Below are 22,794 nucleotides of genomic sequence, written 5' to 3' on the forward strand. Positions count from 1 at the left end.
TAAAAGGTAGCCTTTGGAGTGGGAGAAGATATTTGCAAATTGCATATCTGATAAAGGGTTAGTATCCAAAATATATAATGAACTTATTAACAAATTCAACGCCCAAAAAACAGTGGGCAGAAAATTAAGCAATGGGCAGAAGACATGAATAAACATTTTTCCAAAGAAGACATGCAGGTGGCTTACAGAACATGAAAAAATGCTCAACATCACTCATCATCATGGAAATACAAATCAAAACTACAATGATATATCACCTCACACCAATGAGAATAGCTAAAATGAATGACACAGGAAACAACAAGTGTTGGTGAGGATGCAGAGAAAGGGAAACCCTCTTACACTGTTGGTGGTATGCAAACTGGTGCATCCATTCTGGAAAACACTATGGAGCCTCCTCAACAAGTTAAAAATAGAACTACAATCCAGCAATTGCACTACTAGGTATTTACCCAAGGATACAAAAATGCAGATTCAAAGGGGAGCATGCACCCTGACATTTATAGCAGCATTATCAATAATAGCCAAACTACGGAAAGAGCCCAAATGTCCATCAATTGATGAATGCAGAGAGAATTTGTGGTGTGTGTGTATATATATAATATAATATAATATAATATAATATAATATAATATAATATAATATATAATGGAATATTACTCAGCCATCAAAAAGGATGAGATCTTGCCACTTTCAACAGTGTGGATGGAGCTAGAGACTATTATGCTAAGTGAAATTAAGTCAGTCAGAGAAAGACAAATACTATGATTTCACCTATATGTGGAAAATAAGAAACGAAACAGATGAACATAGTGGGGGAAAAAGAGAGGCAAACCATAAAACAGAGTTTTAACCATAGAGAACAAACTGAGGCTTGCTGGACGGGAGGTGGGCAGGGGTTGGGGGAGTTAAACAGGCGAAGGGGATTAAGGAGGGTATTTGTGATGAGTATGGGTGTTATATGTAAGTTATGAATCATTAAGTTCTCTTGAAACTAATATTACACTATATGTTAACTAACTGGAATTTAAGTAAAAACTTGGAATGAATGAATGAATGAACGAATCATTCATCATATTCTTTTAGGGGGTACGTGAAAAGAAATTCTTGAAGGCCTCTGGTCTATACCTATGGTCTCATTTGTTCTCATTGCTTTCTTGACTAGGTTTCTTATCTTCCCATCTAAATTGCAAGCTCTTTTTGTGTAACCATTTCATCCTGTTTCTTGTGTTTTCCCCAGAAACTCAGGGAGAGGAGCATATTCACAAAGTAAGCAGCTGTGGAATTGAGTGAGGGAGGGGTTGACTTAAGCAGTCTTTGTACCCTGACAGTATTGCAGCTCATGCTTATATATTTTATGTGCATTTTGCAAATATTGCTCAGTTCTGCTCTTTGTCAGGAAGGTTTCCTTATCCCAAGTAATCATTTTTCTGCACCCAACCCCCACCTGCTATTGATGCTTGGAATTCAAATAATGTTACAAATTTTCATTCCACATTTATTCAAAATGTATATACATCCTTAGGAAAGGTAACAGATTATATATATTATTATATATATTATATTATATATTATATATATTACATATTAATATATTGATATGTAATATATAATTATATAATTATATATAATATAATAATATAATATAAATATATATTAATATATTAATTATATATTATAAATATATAATATATATAATTATATTTTATATTATATATTATATAATTATAAATATATAATCATATTAATATTGTATATTATATATATTATATTATGTATTATATATATTATATACATATAAAAAGTTGATAGCAACTTTTTATAAAGGGGGGTGAGGAGAACCAAGAGGTTTACCTGTTGGCTCCTTGAGCTGACTGCAGACTGAGCCAAGCACCTCTTCTTTACTGAAGTGATCCTGAGGAGCAGACTGGGTAGGACCTTATCAGTTCCGAAATGATCAACCACATCAGAATCCTCATTTCTGGGAAGTAGAGAAGCTCCCAGTGCCTAGAAATGAAGATAATGTTTGAGAGTGACCCTGCTAGGCCTCCAGTTTGCAGACCACCCCAAAGTTAAACTCAGCAGTCACAACTAAACTTTCCTTTGGGTGAGTGAATGAGTTCCAACACTTCCTTTCCTGTTTCTGGTAACTCCATGTAATCAAAGCCCTTTGGCTACAAATTTTCTTTTCTCTGGTGTATGGAAGATTTTAGTGCAGTGCCTGGAACATAGTAGGCACTGAGTAGATATTGGTCAAATAAGCAGGTTTCAGGAAGGGAAGAGACCCCTGAGGAGTAATTAGTAATTAAGTTAGACTGCCAATTAATCTGGAACCTGGGCCACTAAAGATGTGCATCTTTCATTCATTTTTCTCTGCAGCAAGTGAAAGGGAACTTTGCTAGGCTGCAGGCCTGCATCTCAGAACTCCGCACGTTGCAGAAAGAAGGCTGTTTCAGACCACACAGCACTTCTCTGCAGCTGGCAGTAGAGGATGGGCTCCAGCAGTTCAAACAGTACACCAGACACGTGACCACAGGTGCAGCTCTGAGCTATACTTCCCTGGAGGTAAGAGATCCTGGCCTTAGGACTCTAAGCCCATTTCAGTCCCTCTGGATGCTTCATTATTTGTCATCCTTATATTTTTCTCTGTTTCATACACTTCGAAGGTAATTTTCAAGGCTAGATTTTCATCTCCCTGCAGGCAGAGATATGTTCCATTTTTCCTCTAGCCCATGCAATTCTTAATACAGAGCTAGGCATAGAGAGGGACGCTAAAAATATGGGCTCACATGAATTATAATGAAAACTGAAATCAAAATAAAATCTGAATATGCCGTCTGCCTCTGGATTTTTGGAACTTACGAAGCAATTGCTAAACTGGCTAGATCAGTGTCTATATTTATATTTACTGGGCATCCTTAAGAATTTATAATTGGGGCGCCTGGGTGGCTCAGTCGGTTAAGCGGCCGACTTCAGCTCAGGTCATGATCTCGCGGTCCGTGAGTTCGAGCCCCGCGTCGGGCTCTGTGCTGACAGCTCAGAGCCTGGAGCCTGTTTCAGATTCTGTGTCTCCCTCTCTCTGACCCTCCCCCATTCACGCTTTGTCTCTCTCTGTCTCAAAAATAAATAAACGTTAAAAAAAAAATTTTTTTTTTAAATAAAAATAAAAAAAAAGAATTTATAATTGATGGGATGCTTGGGTGGCTCAGTGGGTTAAGTGTCCATCTCTTCTTCTCAGCTCAGTTCTTGATCCCAGGGTCATGAGTTCAAGCTCTGCATTGGGCTCTGTGCTAGGTGTGAAGCCTACTTAAAAAAAAAAAAAAAAAAAAAAGAATTTACAGTTGTTGTTAGTCAAATCTTGGCATCTAATTGAATAAATTTTCTTAGACTTAGCAAATGTGCAAATTTAAAGACTGCTAAAATTATAGTGCAGACTAAGATAATCTTAAAAATATATAAGTAAGTCATGCCTCAATACTCCACTGGGTGGGTGAGTGCTGTTAGTTAAAAACACATTCAGTCTCCAAAAACAGCAAGCATCAAACAGATGAGTTTAAAAAATAGCTGCTTTTATCTGCATTCTTCTTCTTTAATTAAAAATGTCTAAGCACCAAAAATAAAAAAAGTCCAAGTACAAAAGAGAATTGTATATATTTAATATTTGCCTTCCAGATTTTAAAATTCAAGACAAAACTGCTAATGAAAACATATAGTATATTCATTCAGGTGGAATAAAATATTCAGATTATACACAAACACCTCAATATTCCTTCAGGTTAGCTATACTGATCTAGAGTAAGTACATTTTAGAGTTGAGAGCAAAAGAAACAGTTTACCTGTATCCAGGTTGAACAAGGAGAGAAGTCTGTGTGGAAGCACCACCATGAGAAAGACGCAGACTCTCTGATATTTAATACACACTTAGTGATTGGAATTTAAGGATTTTCTTTCCTTTGTTACCTTATAACATTAAAGCATTTTTAGCATGAGAGATGCTGCCAGTGCTTCAAGCAATTTTAAAAAACTAAAACAGGGATGACTTCTCACTGGTCACTTTCTGGGGTAGGTCCCACCTGTTTGGAAGGGTCCTGTGAGGATTTGTCCCACCAGATCTCTCCCACCACAATCTGGTAAATGAAATTTGATTCTTAAGTTGCCATGAAACCCTCTTCTTTGTCTTAAAGACAATAGCCACTGCCAAAGTTTTCTGCTGTGTTTATCCTTCATATGTGATCTATTATATCCTTCAGTCTGTACATCAGGGAAAGTAGATACATTGATTCTTGAATTTATTTCCAGATTACTGTTCTGACTTCTCAGCCTGGAAAAGAGGTGGTCAAACAATTGGAGGAAGGATTGAAAGATACAGACCTAGTAAGGGTCAGGAGACTTCAGGTGGTTGAGATCACAGAGGGAGTCCTAGAGTGTATGGACTCAGTATCCCCTGTTGAAGAGCCTAGCAGCGATGGTAAGAATGAAAGGAAAAGGTAAAAAGAATTTTAATAAGTAGTCAGGAAGATTATTTTCCATGGTCTTTTTGTTCTTCAATGAAAAGAAACCAACAGACTTCACTACAGTTCAGACAAGTGTTTCCAGGTGTATATATAGACCTATACATACTAAATATATATTAAGTATGTATTTACTATTCTAATGGGATCACGCTATATGTAATATTCTATAACCTTCTTTGTGTGTTGGACAGCTATCTGTGTTAGTATCTGTAGATCTGTCTTATTTTTTACTGGCTGCATGATTTTTTTTGTGTGGTTGGACCATAGTTTGTTTGTTTAATCACTTATTAACAAACAATTTGGTTTGTTACACTTTGCTATTATAACCAATGCTGAATGAACAGATTTATACACAGGGCTGGCTTCATAGGTTTATGAGCACACAGTCACACAGGGCCGTGCATTCAGAAAGACCCTATGCTTAGGATTTAATGCTCTTTGGTTGCTCTCTTGAATTTCTTCATAATTTTATCTTTGGATTTATATTTTATAAGTTAAGTTTGATAGAACAATGGAGGATGTGCCAGGGGATTAGAGTCTCAGCTCACACACACCCTGCCTCCTGCATCCTTCCCACCTCCCCATGATAGAGTTCTTAGTTGCCAGCTTCCCAATCCTGGTGTCCCCAGCCTGCCAGCTGACCCAGCAACCTCTGGTGCCCAGGCCCCTGCCAATAAATCCTACATAAATCACTAATAATTCTAAACTTCCCAGAACAGAAAATATTCAAACTGAGTGTTAAAGGACATGTAGAAATTAGTCATGCAGAGGAAGAAGGAAAAGGGCACTCAAAAAGGAGACCTGGGGGCATGAGAAAGCAAGGTAAATCAATTTTCAGGGAAGTGCCCATGGTTCCCTATGACTAGAGCCTGTCAGGCAGAGGCAAGAGTGAGTCTGTAAAGGTAGGCAAGGATTAGATCAAGAAAAGCCATATATGCCATTTGAAGACATTTAGATTTCATTCTAAGACAACAGAAATTTATGAAAAAATTTTAGTCAGAAAGTCAAGTAGAGATTCCCAAATTATGGAGTTTAAGAGGTTCTTAACCAGTTTTAATTTAACCAATACGCAAGTTATTGTTCACCCGTCAGCGGCCCTTTCTGGCCCTTGGCCTTCTCCAAGGTTGTGCACATGGGAGGAGCCCACTGTTTTGACACCATTGATCTCTTCCTGGTCACACTTGGATAACCCGCTAATTAGGTCAAAGAGTTAGTAACTAAGGGTGTGTTTCCCCTCAAATCCTGACACATGTGGATCCTTCCAGCATCATGAGGCCATTGACATTGTTCTGGTCCAGGAGGGAGGGTACCAGCCTTAGCTGTGTGGTTTACGAACTCTCACCTACTTGGCACGCTCTGCTTTTCTCAAGCCAGTCTCCTCACTGAATGTGTTTCCCTCTCCATCTCTCCACTTATAGTAGTCTTTTCCTTTGAATTCCCTCTTCTCTCCTGAGTTCCCTCCCTTAATCTCTTCCAGCCAAATCCTCCCCCTCCCTTAAGTCCTACTTCATGCTACTGATTACTATATGGATTTTTCTCTCCTTGGAACAGTGACATCATTTGTGGTCTGTACCAAATGATTTAGCTCTTAATTATATGCCATGGAGAATTGTTCACCATTGTTTTACTGTGTGATAATTGTGTTTTCTCATCTAATCTGTAAACTACCTCATATCTTTTCTTTTTGCATTAAACTATAATTGCCCTGGGATTAGGAATTTGTCTTACTCATTTCTATGTCCCGGTGTGTAACATATCCTAGATTATAGGAGGTATTTGTTGAATGAATTGATGACAGTGATACCTGTGGAGATGGTTCTTGGTCTGCTGAGCATCCGCTGAATCCCCATTCTCTAGTAACACCTCTACCTTCCTGGTCTCAGAGAGGACCATGACCCAAGTCAGGCCATCATAGTTCCTTAGGCCACCAGAGTCCTCCCTAGTAGGTTTTCAAGCTGAATCTGAGAGAGAAGCTCTTTTTCTTTCTCTTTGGCCATGGATATCAGGCATGGACTATGTCCTCTTCTCTCTTCAGTGACTGTATCCAGAAAGAATTTACTGTATCTCTAGTGGCACAGAGCTCAGAGTACTCTCTACATGGTGCCTTTATTTAGAATAGTTAGGGAGCAGAGCTGTATAGAAGAGCTTTTACATTTAGGAAAGACGCTTTCTGCTTTGTGTCACTGCTGATGATTCTTCCAGTAACTTCCTATTTGCTTATAAATAATACATCATTCCATAAATTACTTGTAATTCCTCTTCATGGGTTAAGTGTATGTACGGTTCATAGTTTGAAATCTTCCCAGTGTGCCTCTACTTTCCTCATAATTAATTCTTTTTATTCCATTGATGTTTATCTCATCTTGGTGTCCTTATGGAGGGATTAGCAAAAGCAACTTCTCTTATTCTCAAAAGGATGAATGCTCTGGAATAAGGTTGCCTGAGTCTTAATTACAGTTCTGTCACTCACTAGCTATGCAACTTTGGGCAAGGTACTTAGTGTCTAAGCCTTAGTTATTAATCCTGCCCTATGCAGTAGTTCTGGGGATTAAATGAGATCATGTGTGTTAATTACTTAATGTATAATAAATGTTCAGTAAAAGTTAGCTAGTCTTGTTAATATTTTTGAAAATTTTTGCACATGGGTGGTTTAATATTTCTGAGATTTGTTTTTAATGGCCAGGTCCCAAGTGGACTGTAAGGTACCTGAGGATAAGACTGTGTCTAATGCATCTTTATATCACCATGTATCATTCTGCCTGGCACATAGAAGATCCTCAATAAATGTTTCCTGAAAAAATAAGTGAATGATTGGGGGAAAAATGATTTGGGACAGGTGATAGTCACCCTCTCTGACATCAACTCAAATAGTTAGGTTCATATCTTAAACACTCATAGGTTCTCTTTGTAGCCCATGAATATCATGAATTAATTAAAATACTTCTTAAGTCTGTTTATATATATTTTTTTAACTCTGGTAACGATGATCATCAATTAAATAAAAAGTGTCTATACTCCACTTTTGGAGAAGGAGACAGGTTACAGAGAAATGTTGATATTGCAGATTTGTTTAACAAGTAACTATGAGGGGGCGCCTGGGTGGCTCAGTCGGTTGGGCGTCCGACTTCAGCTCAGGTCATGATCTTGCGGTCCGTGAGATCAAGCCCCACGTCGGGCTCTGGGCTGATGGCTCAGAGCCTAGAGCCTGCTTCCGATTCTGTGTCTCCCTCTCTCTCTGACCCTACCCCGTTCATGCTCTGTCTCTCAAGTAAATAAACGTTAAAAAAAAAAGTAACTATGAGAATATGTCCTTCAATTGGTCTAAATTCTGCCTCCTTTAATGCAGTCCTGCACAGTGAAAACTAATTGTAAAGATGACTCAGAGACTGCAAGGTCCAGAATCATCAAAATAACAATGAATTTAGAGATTAAGAAAGTAGGGGTGTCTGGGTGGCTCAGTTGGTCTAGTGTCCGACTTCGGTTCAGGTCATGGTCTCATGATCCATGAGTTCGAGCCCCACATTGGGCTCTGCTATCAGCGTGGAACTTGCTTCAGATCCTCTGTTCCCCTCTCTCTCTACCCCTCCCCAGCTCGTGCTCACTTGCGCTCTCTCTCTTGCTCTCTCTCTCAAAACTGAATAAACGTTAAAAAAAGGAAATGAAGAAAGTAGACTCACATTTTAAAACTTTATTAAAAATTTTTTTTAATGTTTATTCAGTTTTGAGAGAGAGACAACACAGGAATGGGGGAGGGGCAGAGAGAAGGAGACACAGAATCCAAAGCAGGCTCCAGGCTCTGAGCTGTCAGCACAGCGAGATCATGACTTGGGCCAAAGTCGGACACTTAACCGACTGAGCCGCCTAGACGCCCCTAGATTCACATTTTAGAATGGTTTTTAATAAAATCTAAAAGGAAAAGATTAAATCACATTTGTATCAGTTAAGGTGTTCTTTTAACGTTCAGACTATAGAGCCTATTATATATTTTCTTGCAGCCACATAAGTGGTAATTCCTTTCGGCTCTTCTTGCTTGGTCTAACTTGTTCATTTTTTCTTTGTTTTAAAATGTAGCTGAAGATCCAGCCCAGCTCTCTTTGTGGTAGCTTTTATCTGGTCATTTTAACATTTTTTTTATTACAAGTTGTACAAATTTAAACATTGCGGGAGTATAATATAGATGGTTCAGAATGACCCAAAATTCTGCTCTCTCCAGAGATAACCACCATCAGCTATGTAGGGCACATTCTGCTGAATTATTGTCCTTACACATATGGACATGGACATATATGTAACATTATTATTGTTATTAATACTTTCCTAAAAATGTACCTATATTCTGTCTGCATTTTTATTTTTTCATTTCTCTAATTATCCAGTAATTTTCTCCATATTGGCACATAGAGATCTAACACATTTCTTTTTAATAGCTGTGAGGCATTTTACTATATAAATTCATCACTATTTATTTAACTATCCAATTGGATTTTTACATTTTACTGAAGAACTGTGTGACTTCAACAAGTTATTTAAACTTTTTATTCCACAATTTTTTCATTTACAAAATAGGGCTAATAAGAATAACTGCCTCATAGGGTTTATATGAGGATTAAATACACCTTGTATGTAAAGCACATAGAACAGTGCCTGGCACATGTGAGCAGTAAATAAATGTTATCTGTTGATGTTAATAGTAGTAATAGAACCTTTTTGTATATGCCTTTTTACTGAGAATATTTCAAGCTCTAAAAATTTTATTGAAAAAGAAGATATGATCATAAAATAATTTTTAAATTTAAAACCATTCATAATCCCACTACCTCATTACACTGATTTTATTTTTGCACATTGTTTCTCAGTAATTGGTTTTTTTGTGTTTGTTTTTTTTTTTTTAAGTAGGTCCCAGGGCCCAGCCCAGTGTGGGGCTTAAACTCAGGGCCCTGAGGTAAAGAGTCACATGCTTTGCTGACTAAGCCAGCCAGGTGCCCCTAGGTTACATTGTTACAATTCATGTATGTGGTGTTTTGTTTGTATGTAAAAAAATATCATAAAACACTTCCAACAGTTTTTGTTGCCTTTCTTTTCTGTTTATCCATTTTGTTCCTCTTTTGCTCTCAAAAGAGGACTAAGAAGTGTTGACTTATGAAATAGAGATATGAGGAGGTATACCTCTCACAGGGGAAGCTAGCAGACTTTTTTTTATCTTTACATGCCCTCTTTGCATATAAGCCAACCCTGCCCATTAGAGCAGATCCCTCATACTGGATCTTGATCATAAATTTAGGGTCTAAGAAAGCCTACCAATTCCAACAGCCAAAGATAATCCCATAAAACAGCCGTCAATGGAGGAAATAATGCTACTAGCTTGTCTCATTTTTAAGTAAGTTCTGAGCCTCAAGGAAAAGATACATGAACTAAAAGCCACATTCTCTTAACCTAACTCTGTTTATGGATCTCTAACTTCTGCTTTTTGATCATAATAATAGCAACATTTTATTAAGCACTTACTGTCCAAATACTTTCTGTTCTAAATAGTTTCCACTTATTATCTTATTAATCCTCATGGATATAAATGAAGAAACTAAGACAGTTTCTTGTGCAGATTAACTTTCCCTAGGTTTCTTAGTTAAGAGATAGAGCAGGGATTCAAGTCTAAGCAGTTCAACTCCAAATCTCGCATACTTAAACCATTCTCTTTACTGCCTTAGTTGAAAAGAGCAATGGAAATAATCAACAATTCAAAAGTTGGCTCTTTGAAAAAACTGATAAACAGAGAATCCTCTGGTGAAACTAATAAAGGAAAAAGAGAAAGAAGGAAAGAGGCACAAGAAACTATGTTAGGATTCAGAAAAGAGAACATAAATGGAGATAGAACTATGAATTCAAACATTTACACAAAAATGGACACATTCCTAAAAAGGTAACAAATTTGACTCACAAATAAAAAATCGGAATGGTTTCCATAATGTACCAATTTAGATAGCTTTACAGTTAAGTTATATCAAGCTTTCAAGGAACAGATCAGTCAAATCTTACACAAACTCTTCAAGAAGTGAAAGAAGGAAGGAAAAAAAGGAGGAAGGAGGAGCAGAGTGAGGGAGGGAGAGAGGGGAAAAGAAACAAGAAAACACCCCCCCAGTCTCAAAAGACACCATGTATTAAGTGATAAGATAAATTATAATTATATTTCTAACTCATATGACAAATAAAGAGTTGGTATACAGAACAAAGAACTTCTTAAACTATTTTTTTAATGTTTATTTATTTTTGAGAGAGAGAGAAAGAATGCTAGCAGGGGAGGGGCAGAGAGAGACAGAGACACTGAATCAGAAGCAGGTTCCAGGCTCTGAGCTGTTACCACAGAGTTTGGTGCAGATCTCAAACCCACAAAGCTGTGAGATCATGACCTGAGCTGAAGTCAGAGCTTAAGTGACTGAGCTACCCAGACGCCACAAAATAAAGAACTTTAAAAAAAAAAATCCATATTTGAAATGAGCAAAAGATCTGAACAGGCATTTCACAGAGAAGAAAAAGTTGGTGGCAAATTAACATAAAAAAAATTCTTACCCTCATTAGTAAGCAGCAAAATACAAATTGAAATGATATACCATATTATGCTCACTAGTTTGCAAAAAATTAAGAAGTCTCACTATAGTGTTGACAATAGCAGAGCAGTAGAAACTCTCATACACTGATAGAGTGTAAATTGGTACACAGCTTGTCATTCTGTTGTAAAGTAACATTCACAATATCCTATAATCCAGCAATTCTGTTCCTAGAAGAATATCTCCAAAAATTTCTACAAATGTGTACCATTTGTACACATACAGGAATGTGAATATTGACATTATTCAAAAAGCCCCCAAATTAGAAGCCACTCAAATGTCCGTTGAATGAGGAATGAATAAATATTACAAGGTATATTCACAAAATGGAATATCATACAGTTATGAAAATGAATGAACCACAGCTACATACAATGTGGATGAATCTTCTCAATATTGAGAAAACAGATAACAAAGATATATGATACCTCTTTATAAAGCTCAATCAAAATTAAGTAATAAAGTATTTGTTTAAAACAATAAAAGTACTTTTAAAAGGAAAGGAATGATAAACAAAATTCAGTGTGGCAAGGTGTCCCTTGGAGGAGATCAGAAAAAAGCATGCAGATATCTTGGTAGTAGTGTTGATGTTCTACATCTTAAGTAGAACAAGGATTCATGAGTATTCCTTGTGCCGTTACGCTTGTAGCTTAAATATGTGTTGCATATGTTCATTTGCATATAGTAAAAATCTTATAATAGCTTTCTAAAGAATGGCTAAGTAATAAATATGCCAAAATTTAAATGGCTAGTATGATCAATGCACTTTGGCATCAAGAAGGCATCTGTCCAGATTGACAGCAGTGCACTCGCTTGGGTATGTTAGTCTTTCAGTCAGTTACAAATCAACCTAATGATGCTGTCAGCCAGCCTGTATTTCTCAGCCTTGTACACGAGGATATCAGGTTCTCTTTCTAAATGCTCACAAACCATCTGGTTAATATTTCCTCTAGACTTTGCTAGGGATCAATGTCAGCTCTTTTGGAAAGGTATTTTATCCATATGTGTTCTCAGGAAACACCAAATGTTAACAACCCAAACAGAAGATAAAGATTCATTGCTACCTAAAGGATTCCAGAAAAAAAGTAAAAACAAAAAAAGCCTATCTTATGCTTCATGCTTCAGTGCAGTTGTCAAACTCCACATATGGATTGTTTTCCCCTTTCAGCATCTTGAAAAATGGACCAGAAAATGCAGCTCTTCATCGAGTCTGTCTTTGATAACCACATTAAAGTCATTTCCCTGTGTGTTAAGACTAAATTAGAACCATTATTGTATTTATTACCTAAAGATTTTTAACACAGAGAGACATCTGCTTATTTCATTAATGGGAGCCATGGTCTCAGAAAATGTCAGTTCTTCCCTTTTTTTAAATTGAATTAAATAATTTTTTTTAGAGTTCAGAAAATCTAAAGTTGTTTGAAAATAAAGATTTAAAAAAATTTTCCTCACCAAGTTCATAAAGGAATAACTTACACATTGTACATTGCATCCATTCAAAGTGTACAATTCAGTGAGTTTTGACAGTTGTATAAGCCCACAAATCATCACCCCAATTGAAATATAGAACATATCTATCATGCCTAAAAGATTCCTTATGCCCCTTTACACTCCTTTCCTCCCTCATTTCCGTAGAATATACCACTGATGTGCTTTTTGTCTATAGATTAGTTTGCATTCTATACAAATAGAATCATACAGTACATACTTTTATGTCTGACTTCTTTCTTTCAGATTTTGAGACTAATCCATGTTGTTGTTTATACCAGTAGTTTCTTTTTATTGCTGACTAGTAGTATATTGTACAAATATGCCGCATTTTGTTTAACCATTCACCTGGTAATGGGCATTTTTGCTGTTTCAGTTTTTGACTGTTGGGACTAAAGCTGTTGCAAATATCCATAAACAAATCTTTATATGGATAGGTTTTTATTTTTCTTAGGTCTTACTGTGCTTATGGTTCATCTTTTTTCATCCATTTGTTTCAACCCATTTGTGTCTCTATACTTAAAGTTTATCTCTTATAGACAGTATGTAATTGGGTTTTGCTTTTTATCCATTCTGCTAATCTCAGCCTTTTATTTGGACTATATACTCCATTAACATTTACCCTAAGTATTGATATGGTTGCATTTAGGTATACTGTTTTATTTTTTGTTTGTCTTCTCGGGGTTTTCTTCACCTTTCCCCTGCTTTCCCGCTTTTTTTAGATTATTAGTTTTAGATCGCTTCTCAGCCTTTTGGCTAAGATCAAGTGTAGATTATTACTTTTAGAATTCTATTTTATCTGTTGTCATTTAACTATCCTTCCGTGCATTACTTTTTAGTGGCTGCTCTAGGGATTATATGTCCTTAACTTGTCACAGTCTACTCAGAGTCAATATACTACCATTTCACGTAAAACATAGAAGCCTCAAGATTACAATACTTTAGGGGTGCCTGACTGGCTCAGGCAGTGGAGCATGTGACTCTTGATCTCAGGGTTGTGAGTTTGAGTCCCATGCTGGGTGTAGAGGTCACTTAAAAAAATAATAAAATAGGGGCACCTGGGTGGCTCAATTGGTTAAGTGTCTGACTTCAGCTCAGGTCATGATCTCATGGTTTGTGAGTTCGAGCCCCACGTTGGGCTCTATGCTGACAGCTAGCTCAGAGCCTGAAGCCTGTCTTCAGATGCTGTGTCTCCCTCTCTCTCTGTCCCTCCCCTGTTCATGCTCTCTCTCCCCCTCAAAAATAAATAAAACGTTAAAAAAATTTTAATAATAAAATAAAATAATTGTGACACTTTACATAAAATGTAGAAATCTTACAGGGATTAAAGGATATTTTTTAACTTTTCTGCAGCCTGCTTAGAATTAATATAGTACCATTTCATGTAAAATATAGAAACCTTGCAACTATATAGACACACAGACACTGTCTTTTATGTTGTAGTTGTCATGTGTGTTACGTATACATTATAAATTACACAAGACAGTATCATAAATTTTGCTTTAAACAATCATGTGTATTCTAAAGAACCTAAGAGAAAAAAGTCTTTTATGTTACCTTTTCCAGTGTTCTTCATTCATTCCTGAAGATCCAAGTTTCCTTTGGATATCATGTCCTAAAGGTCAAAGAATTTTAATATTTCTTGTAGCTAGTTCTGATGGTGACACATTCTCTTAGTTTGTTATTTATCTGAAAGTGCATTTTTCACCTTTATTCTTTAAGAGTATTTTCTTGTATATAGAATTATGGGTTGACAGGTTATTTTTTCTTTCAGCACGTTAAAAATGTCGTTCCACTGTCTTTTGGCCTTCCCTGGTTTCTGATTAAAAGTCTCAGTCATTAAATCACCTTCCTCTGTATAGAAAGGATCATTTATCTGGCAGCTTTCAAGAATTTTCTCTTTATGTTTGTTTTACAATGATGTGACCAGGCACAGATTTCTTATTTAGGGTTCACTGAGCTGCTTGAATCTATAGTCATTCTGTGCCCAATTCCAATGTGTGGGGGCAATTTCCCACAAAAGCAGTTCTCCTACACCAGCTGGATGTCCTACAGCTTAACTCAACTCTAGCACTATCCAGAGATAGCATCAGATCCACAAATTAAGGGCTCTGTCCCACAATAATTTCGCACCTGCACACATGTGCACACATGCACATGCACACACCAGATACCGCTTACAAGTCCAGGTTGTCACCTATGCTTCTGACTGATCAGCTATAAATCAGAGGTTCCAATGACCACCTCCTTGGATTTGATTAATTTGCTAGAGTGGCTCATAGAACTCAGAGAAACATTTTACTTACTAGATTACCATTTTATTATAAAAGGGTAGAACTCAGGAACAGCCCAATAAAAGAAATGCATAGAACAAACTGTGTGAAAAGAGAATCAGAGCTTCCATGCCCTCTCCCAGTACCCCACTCTCCCCAAATCTCCTCGTGTTCATTAACCCAGAAGCTCTCTGAACCATGTCCTTTTAGGGGGTTTTATGGGGAATTCATTGTATAGGCACAAGTGATTAAATCATTGGTCGTTGGTAATTGATTCAACTTCCAGGTCCCTTTCCCCTCCCCAGAGGCCACTATGTGGAACTGAAAGTTCCAACCGCTTAATCACATGATTGACTCCTCTGGCAACTGGACCCCATCCTTAGGTGCTTTCCAAAAGTTGCCTCATTAATACAACAAAAGATACCTTTATTGCTGTCATCACTTAGGAAATTCCAAAGAGTTTAGGAGCTCTGTGCCAGAAACAGGACAAAGACCAAATATATCTTTCTTATTATAAGTTACAGTATCACAACCTATATATAAATTTATATCCTTGACTCAATGTGGGAAATTTTCTGCCATCATCTCTTCAGGTATATTTACCATCTCATTCCCCTTTGTCTCTTTTTCTGGGACTCCAATTACCCACGTGTTAAACATTTTAAAATTGCTTTACAGTTTTCCAAGCCTCTGTGGTTGGTTTTGTTTTGTTCAAACTTTTTTCTTTCTCTTTTTCAGATTATCTCCATTGACCTATCTTTAAATTCACGGCCTCTCATCTCTTATCTCCACTCTGCTTTTAAGCCCATGCAGTGAATTTTTTTTATTCAATATTGTATTTTTCAGTTCTAAAATTTTTATATTATTCTTTTTTATATTTTCTATTTCCCTGTTGATATTTCCTATCTTTGCATTTATTATGAACATATTTTCCACTCATTTAGCATAATTATAATTTATTATATAATTATATAATTATGCTGCTTTAAAGTCTTTGATAAATCTGATAGCTTTCTCATCTCAGTGTTTGCTTCTGTTGATTGTATTTTCCTTTGAAACTGGGTCACATTTTCTGACTCTTCGTATGCCAAAAACATTTGGGTTGTATTTTGTGAATGTTGTTATAGGGACTCTGGATTCTACTATATAACTCTGAAAAGTAATTGTTTTGGTAGATAATTAACTTTGTTAGATTCAAACTGTAATCTGTCATGGCTTGCAGCAGTCAGGGACTCAGATATCATTTGCATTAACACTAAACTATGAGCTGCTTTCAGTTTGCCCCATACATGTGTAGTGCAAGGGTCAGTAAGATGCCTGGACTGAGTTTTAAACACACAATTTTGGGTTCTCTGGCTCCCTCCTTTCTTGGATTTTTCCTCACTTTCTGGAGTCTCTGTTTGCCCCAGGCTCCTTCCCCTGGTAAGGCCAGTGAAAGACAGAGGCCTTTCTATTAAGGTTTTAGCTACTATGCTAAGGTAACACTGAGGTCACCCTCAGGGGAACCCATTCTTTGCTGGTCACTTACTCCCAAGTTTCAATTCCTCTCTGAAATACGCTTTTGTTCAATCTCCACAGCCCTCAGCTGTTAGTTTTTTACTACACACACACACACACACACACACACACACGTATATATATGTGTATATAAAAATGTGTGTGTATATAATCTATATCTAGAGTTTATAGCTGTTATTTAGAGGAAAATCAGTTTGTAAGGTATTAGAACCCAACCAGTCGGGAAGTCCCTATTCACTGTTGATCAGTTTGGTTCTTTCTTTTTACCTCCTCTTCTATCTTCCATTCACTTCAGTAAGCTCAAGTGCTCCATCATTTCTCTCTGTCTTTATGAGACTATAACTTAAAAGAAGTTCTTCTGATTAAATCCCAACTCATCTCTCCACCTCCTTTCTCCTTCTCATCCTTTAGCACCTACAGATGCACATACTACCCCAGCTTTACTTGGCAAATGACCTTTCTTATTTCCACCCAGCCTTGGACAATCTGGCCACTTCCCCACCTGAAATTGGCCCCATCATATACCTAGCACTGGAGCATTAGTTAGCATAATACAAGGATTGATTGGGGACAGAAATAGACCCAAGTACAGATGTAAATATAGTATAAGATAAAGGTAGATTCTCAAATTACAAGAGCAAAAATGGACTTGTTCCAGAAGTGGTGCTGGGGCAACTGGCTAACCATCTAGAAAGTATTCCAAGTGGACCAGGGACCTAAATGTAAAGAATGATATTTAAAGAGTAGTAAAAGGAAACACTGATATATTCCTTTATAATCTTAGAATAGAGAAAGTTTCTCTACCTATGACTCAAAATCCAGGTATAGTATTTTTTTAACTACATAAAAATTAACTGTATAAAAACAAAAATATAGCAAAATAAAAATATGGCATGGCAAAAGCCACCAGAAGCAAAGTCAAAAGACAACTTAAAAACTAGGTCAAAGTATTTGCAATTTGAATCGGCGAGGGGGGGGGGGGGCGGGGGGGCGGGGTGTAGAGAGGAAGAACTAATATCTCTAATATAAAAAGAACACTTAAAAACTTAGGGGGAAAAAAAGACAAAAACCCTACAGAAAAAAATGGACAAAAGACATGAGCAGGTAATTCAAAAGATATTTTAAAATGGCCCTTAAACATATGAAAATATTTTCAACATCACTCATAGTTACAAAAATGAAAATTAAGATCACACTGACATACTACTTCCCACCTGTTTAAAAAAAGTATGAGAACACATTCTGTTGGTGAGGCTACCCATCCATACATTGCTGGTAGAATGCACAGTGGCACAACCCTTTTGGAGAGGTATTTGGCAATATCTAACAAAATGATATGTGCATTTACCTTTTGTTTGTTTGCATTTTTTTGTTGCTGTGGATTCATTTATTGAAATTTTTAAAATTTTAGTCTCTTTTTAAGTTTTTATTTAAACTCCAGTTAGTTAACACACAGTGTAATATTAGTTTCAGGTGTACAATTTAATGACTCAACACTTCATACATCATCCGCTGCTCATCACAAGTGCACTCCTTAAACCTCATCACCTATTTAACCCATCCCCCCACCCATCTCCTCTCCAGTAACCATCAGTTTGTTCTCTATAGTTTAGAGTCTGTTTCTTGGTTTGCCTCTCTCTTTTTTTACCCTATGCTTGTTTGTTTTGTTTCTTAAATTACACATATGAGTGAAATCATATGGTATTTGTCTTTCTCTGACTGATTTATTTCACTTAGCATAATACTGTCTAGCTCCATCCACATCATTGCAAATGGCAAGATTTCATTCTTTTTGATGTTTGAGTAATATTCCATTTTATATATATAGCCCATCTTTACCTGTTCATCAGTTGATGGACATTTGGACTGTATCCATAACTTGGCTATTGTAGATAATGATGCTATAAACATCAGGGTGAACATATCCCTTTGAATTAGTATTTTGTATTCTTTGGATAAGTACCTAGTAGTACAATTGCTGGATCATAGGGTTTAGTTCTATTTTTAACTCTTTGAGAAACCTCCATTGCTCTGGAGAGCAACTCTCCAGAGTTGCTGCACCAGTTTGTATTTCTACCAATGGTGCCTGAAGATTCCTCTTTCCCCACATCCTCAACAACACCTATTGTTTCCTGTGTTGTTGATTTTAGCCATTCTGACAGGTGTGAGATGATATCTTATTGTACGTTTGATTTGCATGTCCCTGATGATAAGTGATGTCGAGCATCTTTTCATGCGTCTGTTGGCCATGTGTATGTCTTCTTTGTAAAAATGTCTATTCATGTCTTCTGCCCACTGTATAATTGGATTATTCAGTTTTGGGGCATGTGCATTTACTCACCACTCCCATTTCTAGAAATACAATACCCTGAAGATGTACACTTCCAATAGCACAAAAATCCATACATATATGAAGGATCGCAAAGCTGTCACACAGTCTGTCTAGATATGCTTTATGATTTTTTGGGTCTCTGTGTCTTTTTTTGCATATAAATTTTTTTAATATTTATTTTTTTTTGAGAGAGAGACAGAGACAGAGACAGAGCACAAGTGGGGGAGGGGCAGAGAGAGAGAGGGAGACACAGAATCTGAAACAGGCTCCAGGCTCTGACACGGGGCTCGAACTTGTGAGCAGCAAAATCATGACCTAGGCCAAAATCAGACACTTAACCAACTGAGCCACCCAGGCACCCAGATGGATCTCTGTATCTTTTTAAAACTGTTTCTTCTTCTACCAAGCTCTCCAGTAAGTTTTATAGTCTTTCTTGGTTCCTCTTACTTTTGTTTTCACCTCAGAGTAAATCCTTACTTTGGCTCCATTGGGCATTACAGAGGCAAAGCTCTTTGGGCTAGTTCTTGGGGCCATGCTAATATATTTAGTACCTTCCCAGCCCCACATCCTCTTCATTCAAACCTCTTTTCTTTAACTATTCTATTTTTTTTTTAATTAGAGAGAGAGAGAGGGAGAGAGAGAGAGAGTGTGTGTGTGAGCAGAGGAGAGGGACTGAGGGAGAAAGAGAGAGAGGTCATGTGGGATCATGACCTGAGCCGATATCAAGAGTCAGACGCTCAACCCACTGAGCCACCCAGGCGCCCCCATTCAGACCTCTTAAATAACCTGCTTTCCTGTTCTCCCTCACCACAGTGCCTATGAAAACACTTTCTCCTAGTCACGTTTTCAGATTTGCGTTGCAATTTACCTTAAAGGCTTTTTTGTTTATAGACTATGTAAATATGTTTGTGCAGGAAAAAAAGACTCTTTAAATACTAAGTCTAGTATTTTCCAAGTTAAACTATGCTTTAGACTTTGGTATCTCAGTCAGGAGCAACCAACCTCTTTTGCATGTGGGTTGTATTTTTTTTTTTTTTTTTTTAGTAAAATGAAAATAGAACTATTAAGGCCCATAAATGAAATATGTTTTCTTACAACTTGTATAGTTTATTGAAGAGAAAAATATCACACACAAGAAAGAAAGAAAGAAAGAAAGAAAGAAAGAAAGAAAGAAAGAAAGAAAGAAAAAGAAAAAAAAAGAAAAGAAGGAAGAAAGAAAGAGAAAGAAAGGGTACTGGATTTTAGTGACTAAAATGTTCACATGCAGACAGCTAGAAGGCAGTTTTCTAATCTTTCATACCTTAGGGACGGCTGGGTGGCTCAGTCAGTTAAGCAGCCAACTCTTGATTTCAGCTCAGGTCATGATCTCACAGTCATGATCTCATAGTCTTATGAGATTGAGCCCCGAGTCGGGCTCCGTGCTGAGGGTGGAGTCTTCTTGGGATTCTCTCTCTCCCCCTTTGCCGCTGCCCTGCTTGTGTGCACACTGTCTCTCAAAATAAAGAAATAACATTTAATCTTCCATCCCTTATAGTTGCATGATGCCTTAAAGTCTACGGAGTGCTTTCAGGTATCAACATTTTTTTTGTATCCAAATGAATGCCAAGCCTAGGTATTACTATCATTCCCACTTTACAGATGGAGAAATTGAGCTTAGAGTGATGAGAGACTAGTCTAAGATCACAAAGTAAGCAACAGGCTGGCCAGAATTAGTTTATCCTGTGCAGTGCAGCATTTATGGAGCTCCTGTTGTATGCCAGACACTGTGCTAGTGCTGGGGGTACCGAGGTGGATAAGGTGCTGAATCTGGTGCCCTCAGGCATACACACACCCTTCACTAACCCAGACCCTCCTTTCCTGCATCTGCAGGATCTCCTCTGGGGTTGGGCTGCCCAGAGCAGGGTGCCTTACACGACTCAAAACAGGATGACTAGCAGGGAATACCATCAGCTTCTTGTAACCAGGGTTGTTCCTGTGGCTCCAGAGGTGTGGGGATTAGGGGTGCAGTGCCCATGGGGCAGTCCTCACCATCAGTCATAGCCTTCTGCCCCCCTTACAAATACATAAGCCTAAGAAAAAGAGATTCTAAAATCTCCCGGTCAATGTAATTGCTCTGGAAACATTTTCTTTTCCTAATTCGTCTGCTTACTTTGAAATTAGGTTGGGATCTATTTCAGAGCTAGGGAGGCCCGTAGTTCCTGAGTTTATTACTCACAGTGTAGAACATCCACCGTAAATCATTTCATGATGATTTTATTCTTTAGTTGAGTCTTTTTTTAGCCCACCTCAGGCTATATCAGCTTGACTGTCTACCATAGAACTTCCTGGGTAGCCAACTAGGCTGGGAAAGAGGCATGTCCACTTCAGGCTGAGGGGTCTCTGCTTGAGCTCTGCTCCTGAGATTCCCAGATTCCTTTCCTCTCCTTCCACCACCACTCACTACCACCACAGAACAGGAAAGCCTGTGTGGGATGGCTGAGCAGAGACATGTGGGCATTCCATGCAAGCTAATAGTTTTGTACACCTGCAGACAAATATTTCTAAAATACTAATTCAACAATTGTTTAGGAGCCAAAGGCTACAAAGAGAAAGAGAAAGGAAAGAAGTGCTGGCTGTGCTGTGTCCCAATCTTGCACATTTCCCTAAGCAAAACCTAAGCCTCGCAATAATGGAAAATACCCTTCTTAGAAGCTACTGTAGTGCCTACCTCTTGTTACCTGCGCATGTGCCTCTGGAGTCCTCATCCTTCACCCCAGCAGCTTATCATCCAGGCCTCACTTTCTCCCTTATTCTGCTTTAGCCTTCTTGCTATTCCTCCAATAGCAGGGATAGCAAGACTCACTCTCACTTGGTTCAAGTCTCTCTCTGTTCAACTGTCACCTTCTTAGAGAATACTTACCTGTCCAGCCAAACTAAATATTCACACACACACACACACACACCATACCCTTATCATGCTTTATTTTTTTTCATACCGTCTATCATTATCTGTTGTTTTCTGTTTCAATCATTTGTGTGTTGTTTGTTTATTGTTTGTTTGTTCCCACTAGAATATAAGCAATGAAAGCAGAGACTTTTTCTCTTTCATTGTTGACAAAATTAGTGCCCAGATCCTAGAAGGCACTAAATAAATAATTATTGGAATGATGAATTAAATAAATGAAAGGATAAATGAATGAATGTCATCACTGCTTTCCCTGAGAACAGTTCTGGGAAATAAATTCTATCCTCATTATAGTTCTAGTGATGTTTTACCTCTCTTGGAGATTGGAGCCCTGGGAAGATAGTCAGCACTTGGTCAGTCCTGCACTCATTGCCCTGCAGAGTCTGCACCGCCATAGCCATCACTGCCCTGTCACCTCCTGTCAAGGAGCTTCTCCTTTCTCCCAGGGTCCAAGGATCGCCTCCACAAATGAGGCACGTGAGTTCGCAAAGACAAGCCAGACTGCCCCCAACATTGTGAACTGTTGGAGATCATCCTCATGTCACTGTTGATTTAAAGACAGTGGTTGGATGGCTCTGCATAGTTGTTCCTGAGCAAACTTTGTCCACTCTGATTACTTACCCTAGTTATTAACATCCTGTACTACCCCTGTATTCAGAAGGTAGACAGCACTAATTGCAAACAGGCCCAGGGAGGTTAAGAAATCACAATTCTGTAGTTTTTTTTTTTTTTTATGTTTGTTTATTTATTTATTTTTGAGAGAGACAGAGCGAGTGGGGTTAGAGCAGAGAGAGAGGGAGAGAGAATCCCAAGCCGGCTCCATGCTGTCAGCACAGAGCCCAACATGGGGCTCAAACTCATGAACCGTGAGATCATGACCTGAGCCGAAACCAAGAGTTGAATGCTTAACCAACTGAGCCACCCAGGCGCCCCCACAATTCCATAGTTTTTTGCAGTGGTTCTTGACCTTTTTGGGGTCACAGCACTGTTGAGAATCTGATATAAGCTAAGGGCCTATCCCCCTCCTCCACCCTATTAGAATACACCTATACATGTACAGATGGAATTGTATACAATTTCAGGGGGTTTCCAGAACCACTAATGCCTATCCTGCCCAAGGACA

At 37.8% G+C, this 22,794-nt stretch overlaps 1 protein-coding gene across 1 annotated transcript in view; it reads left to right on the forward strand.

The window, feature by feature from the left end:
* M1AP (meiosis 1 associated protein) overlaps positions 1–22,794 on the forward strand; it is a 70,171-nt gene that overhangs the window by 19,352 nt on the left and 28,025 nt on the right. Inside the window, exons 3-4 of the mRNA XM_060656801.3 lie at positions 2,380–2,565; positions 4,300–4,468. Coding sequence (XP_060512784.1) covers positions 2,380–2,565; positions 4,300–4,468 — 355 coding nt within the window. The remainder of the gene's footprint in view (positions 1–2,379; positions 2,566–4,299; positions 4,469–22,794) is intronic.

The sequence above is a fragment of the Panthera onca genome, chromosome A3, assembly GCF_046562875.1.
Source record: "Panthera onca isolate mPanOnc1 chromosome A3, mPanOnc1 haplotype 2, whole genome shotgun sequence".
Classification (NCBI taxonomy): Eukaryota; Metazoa; Chordata; class Mammalia; order Carnivora; family Felidae; genus Panthera; species Panthera onca.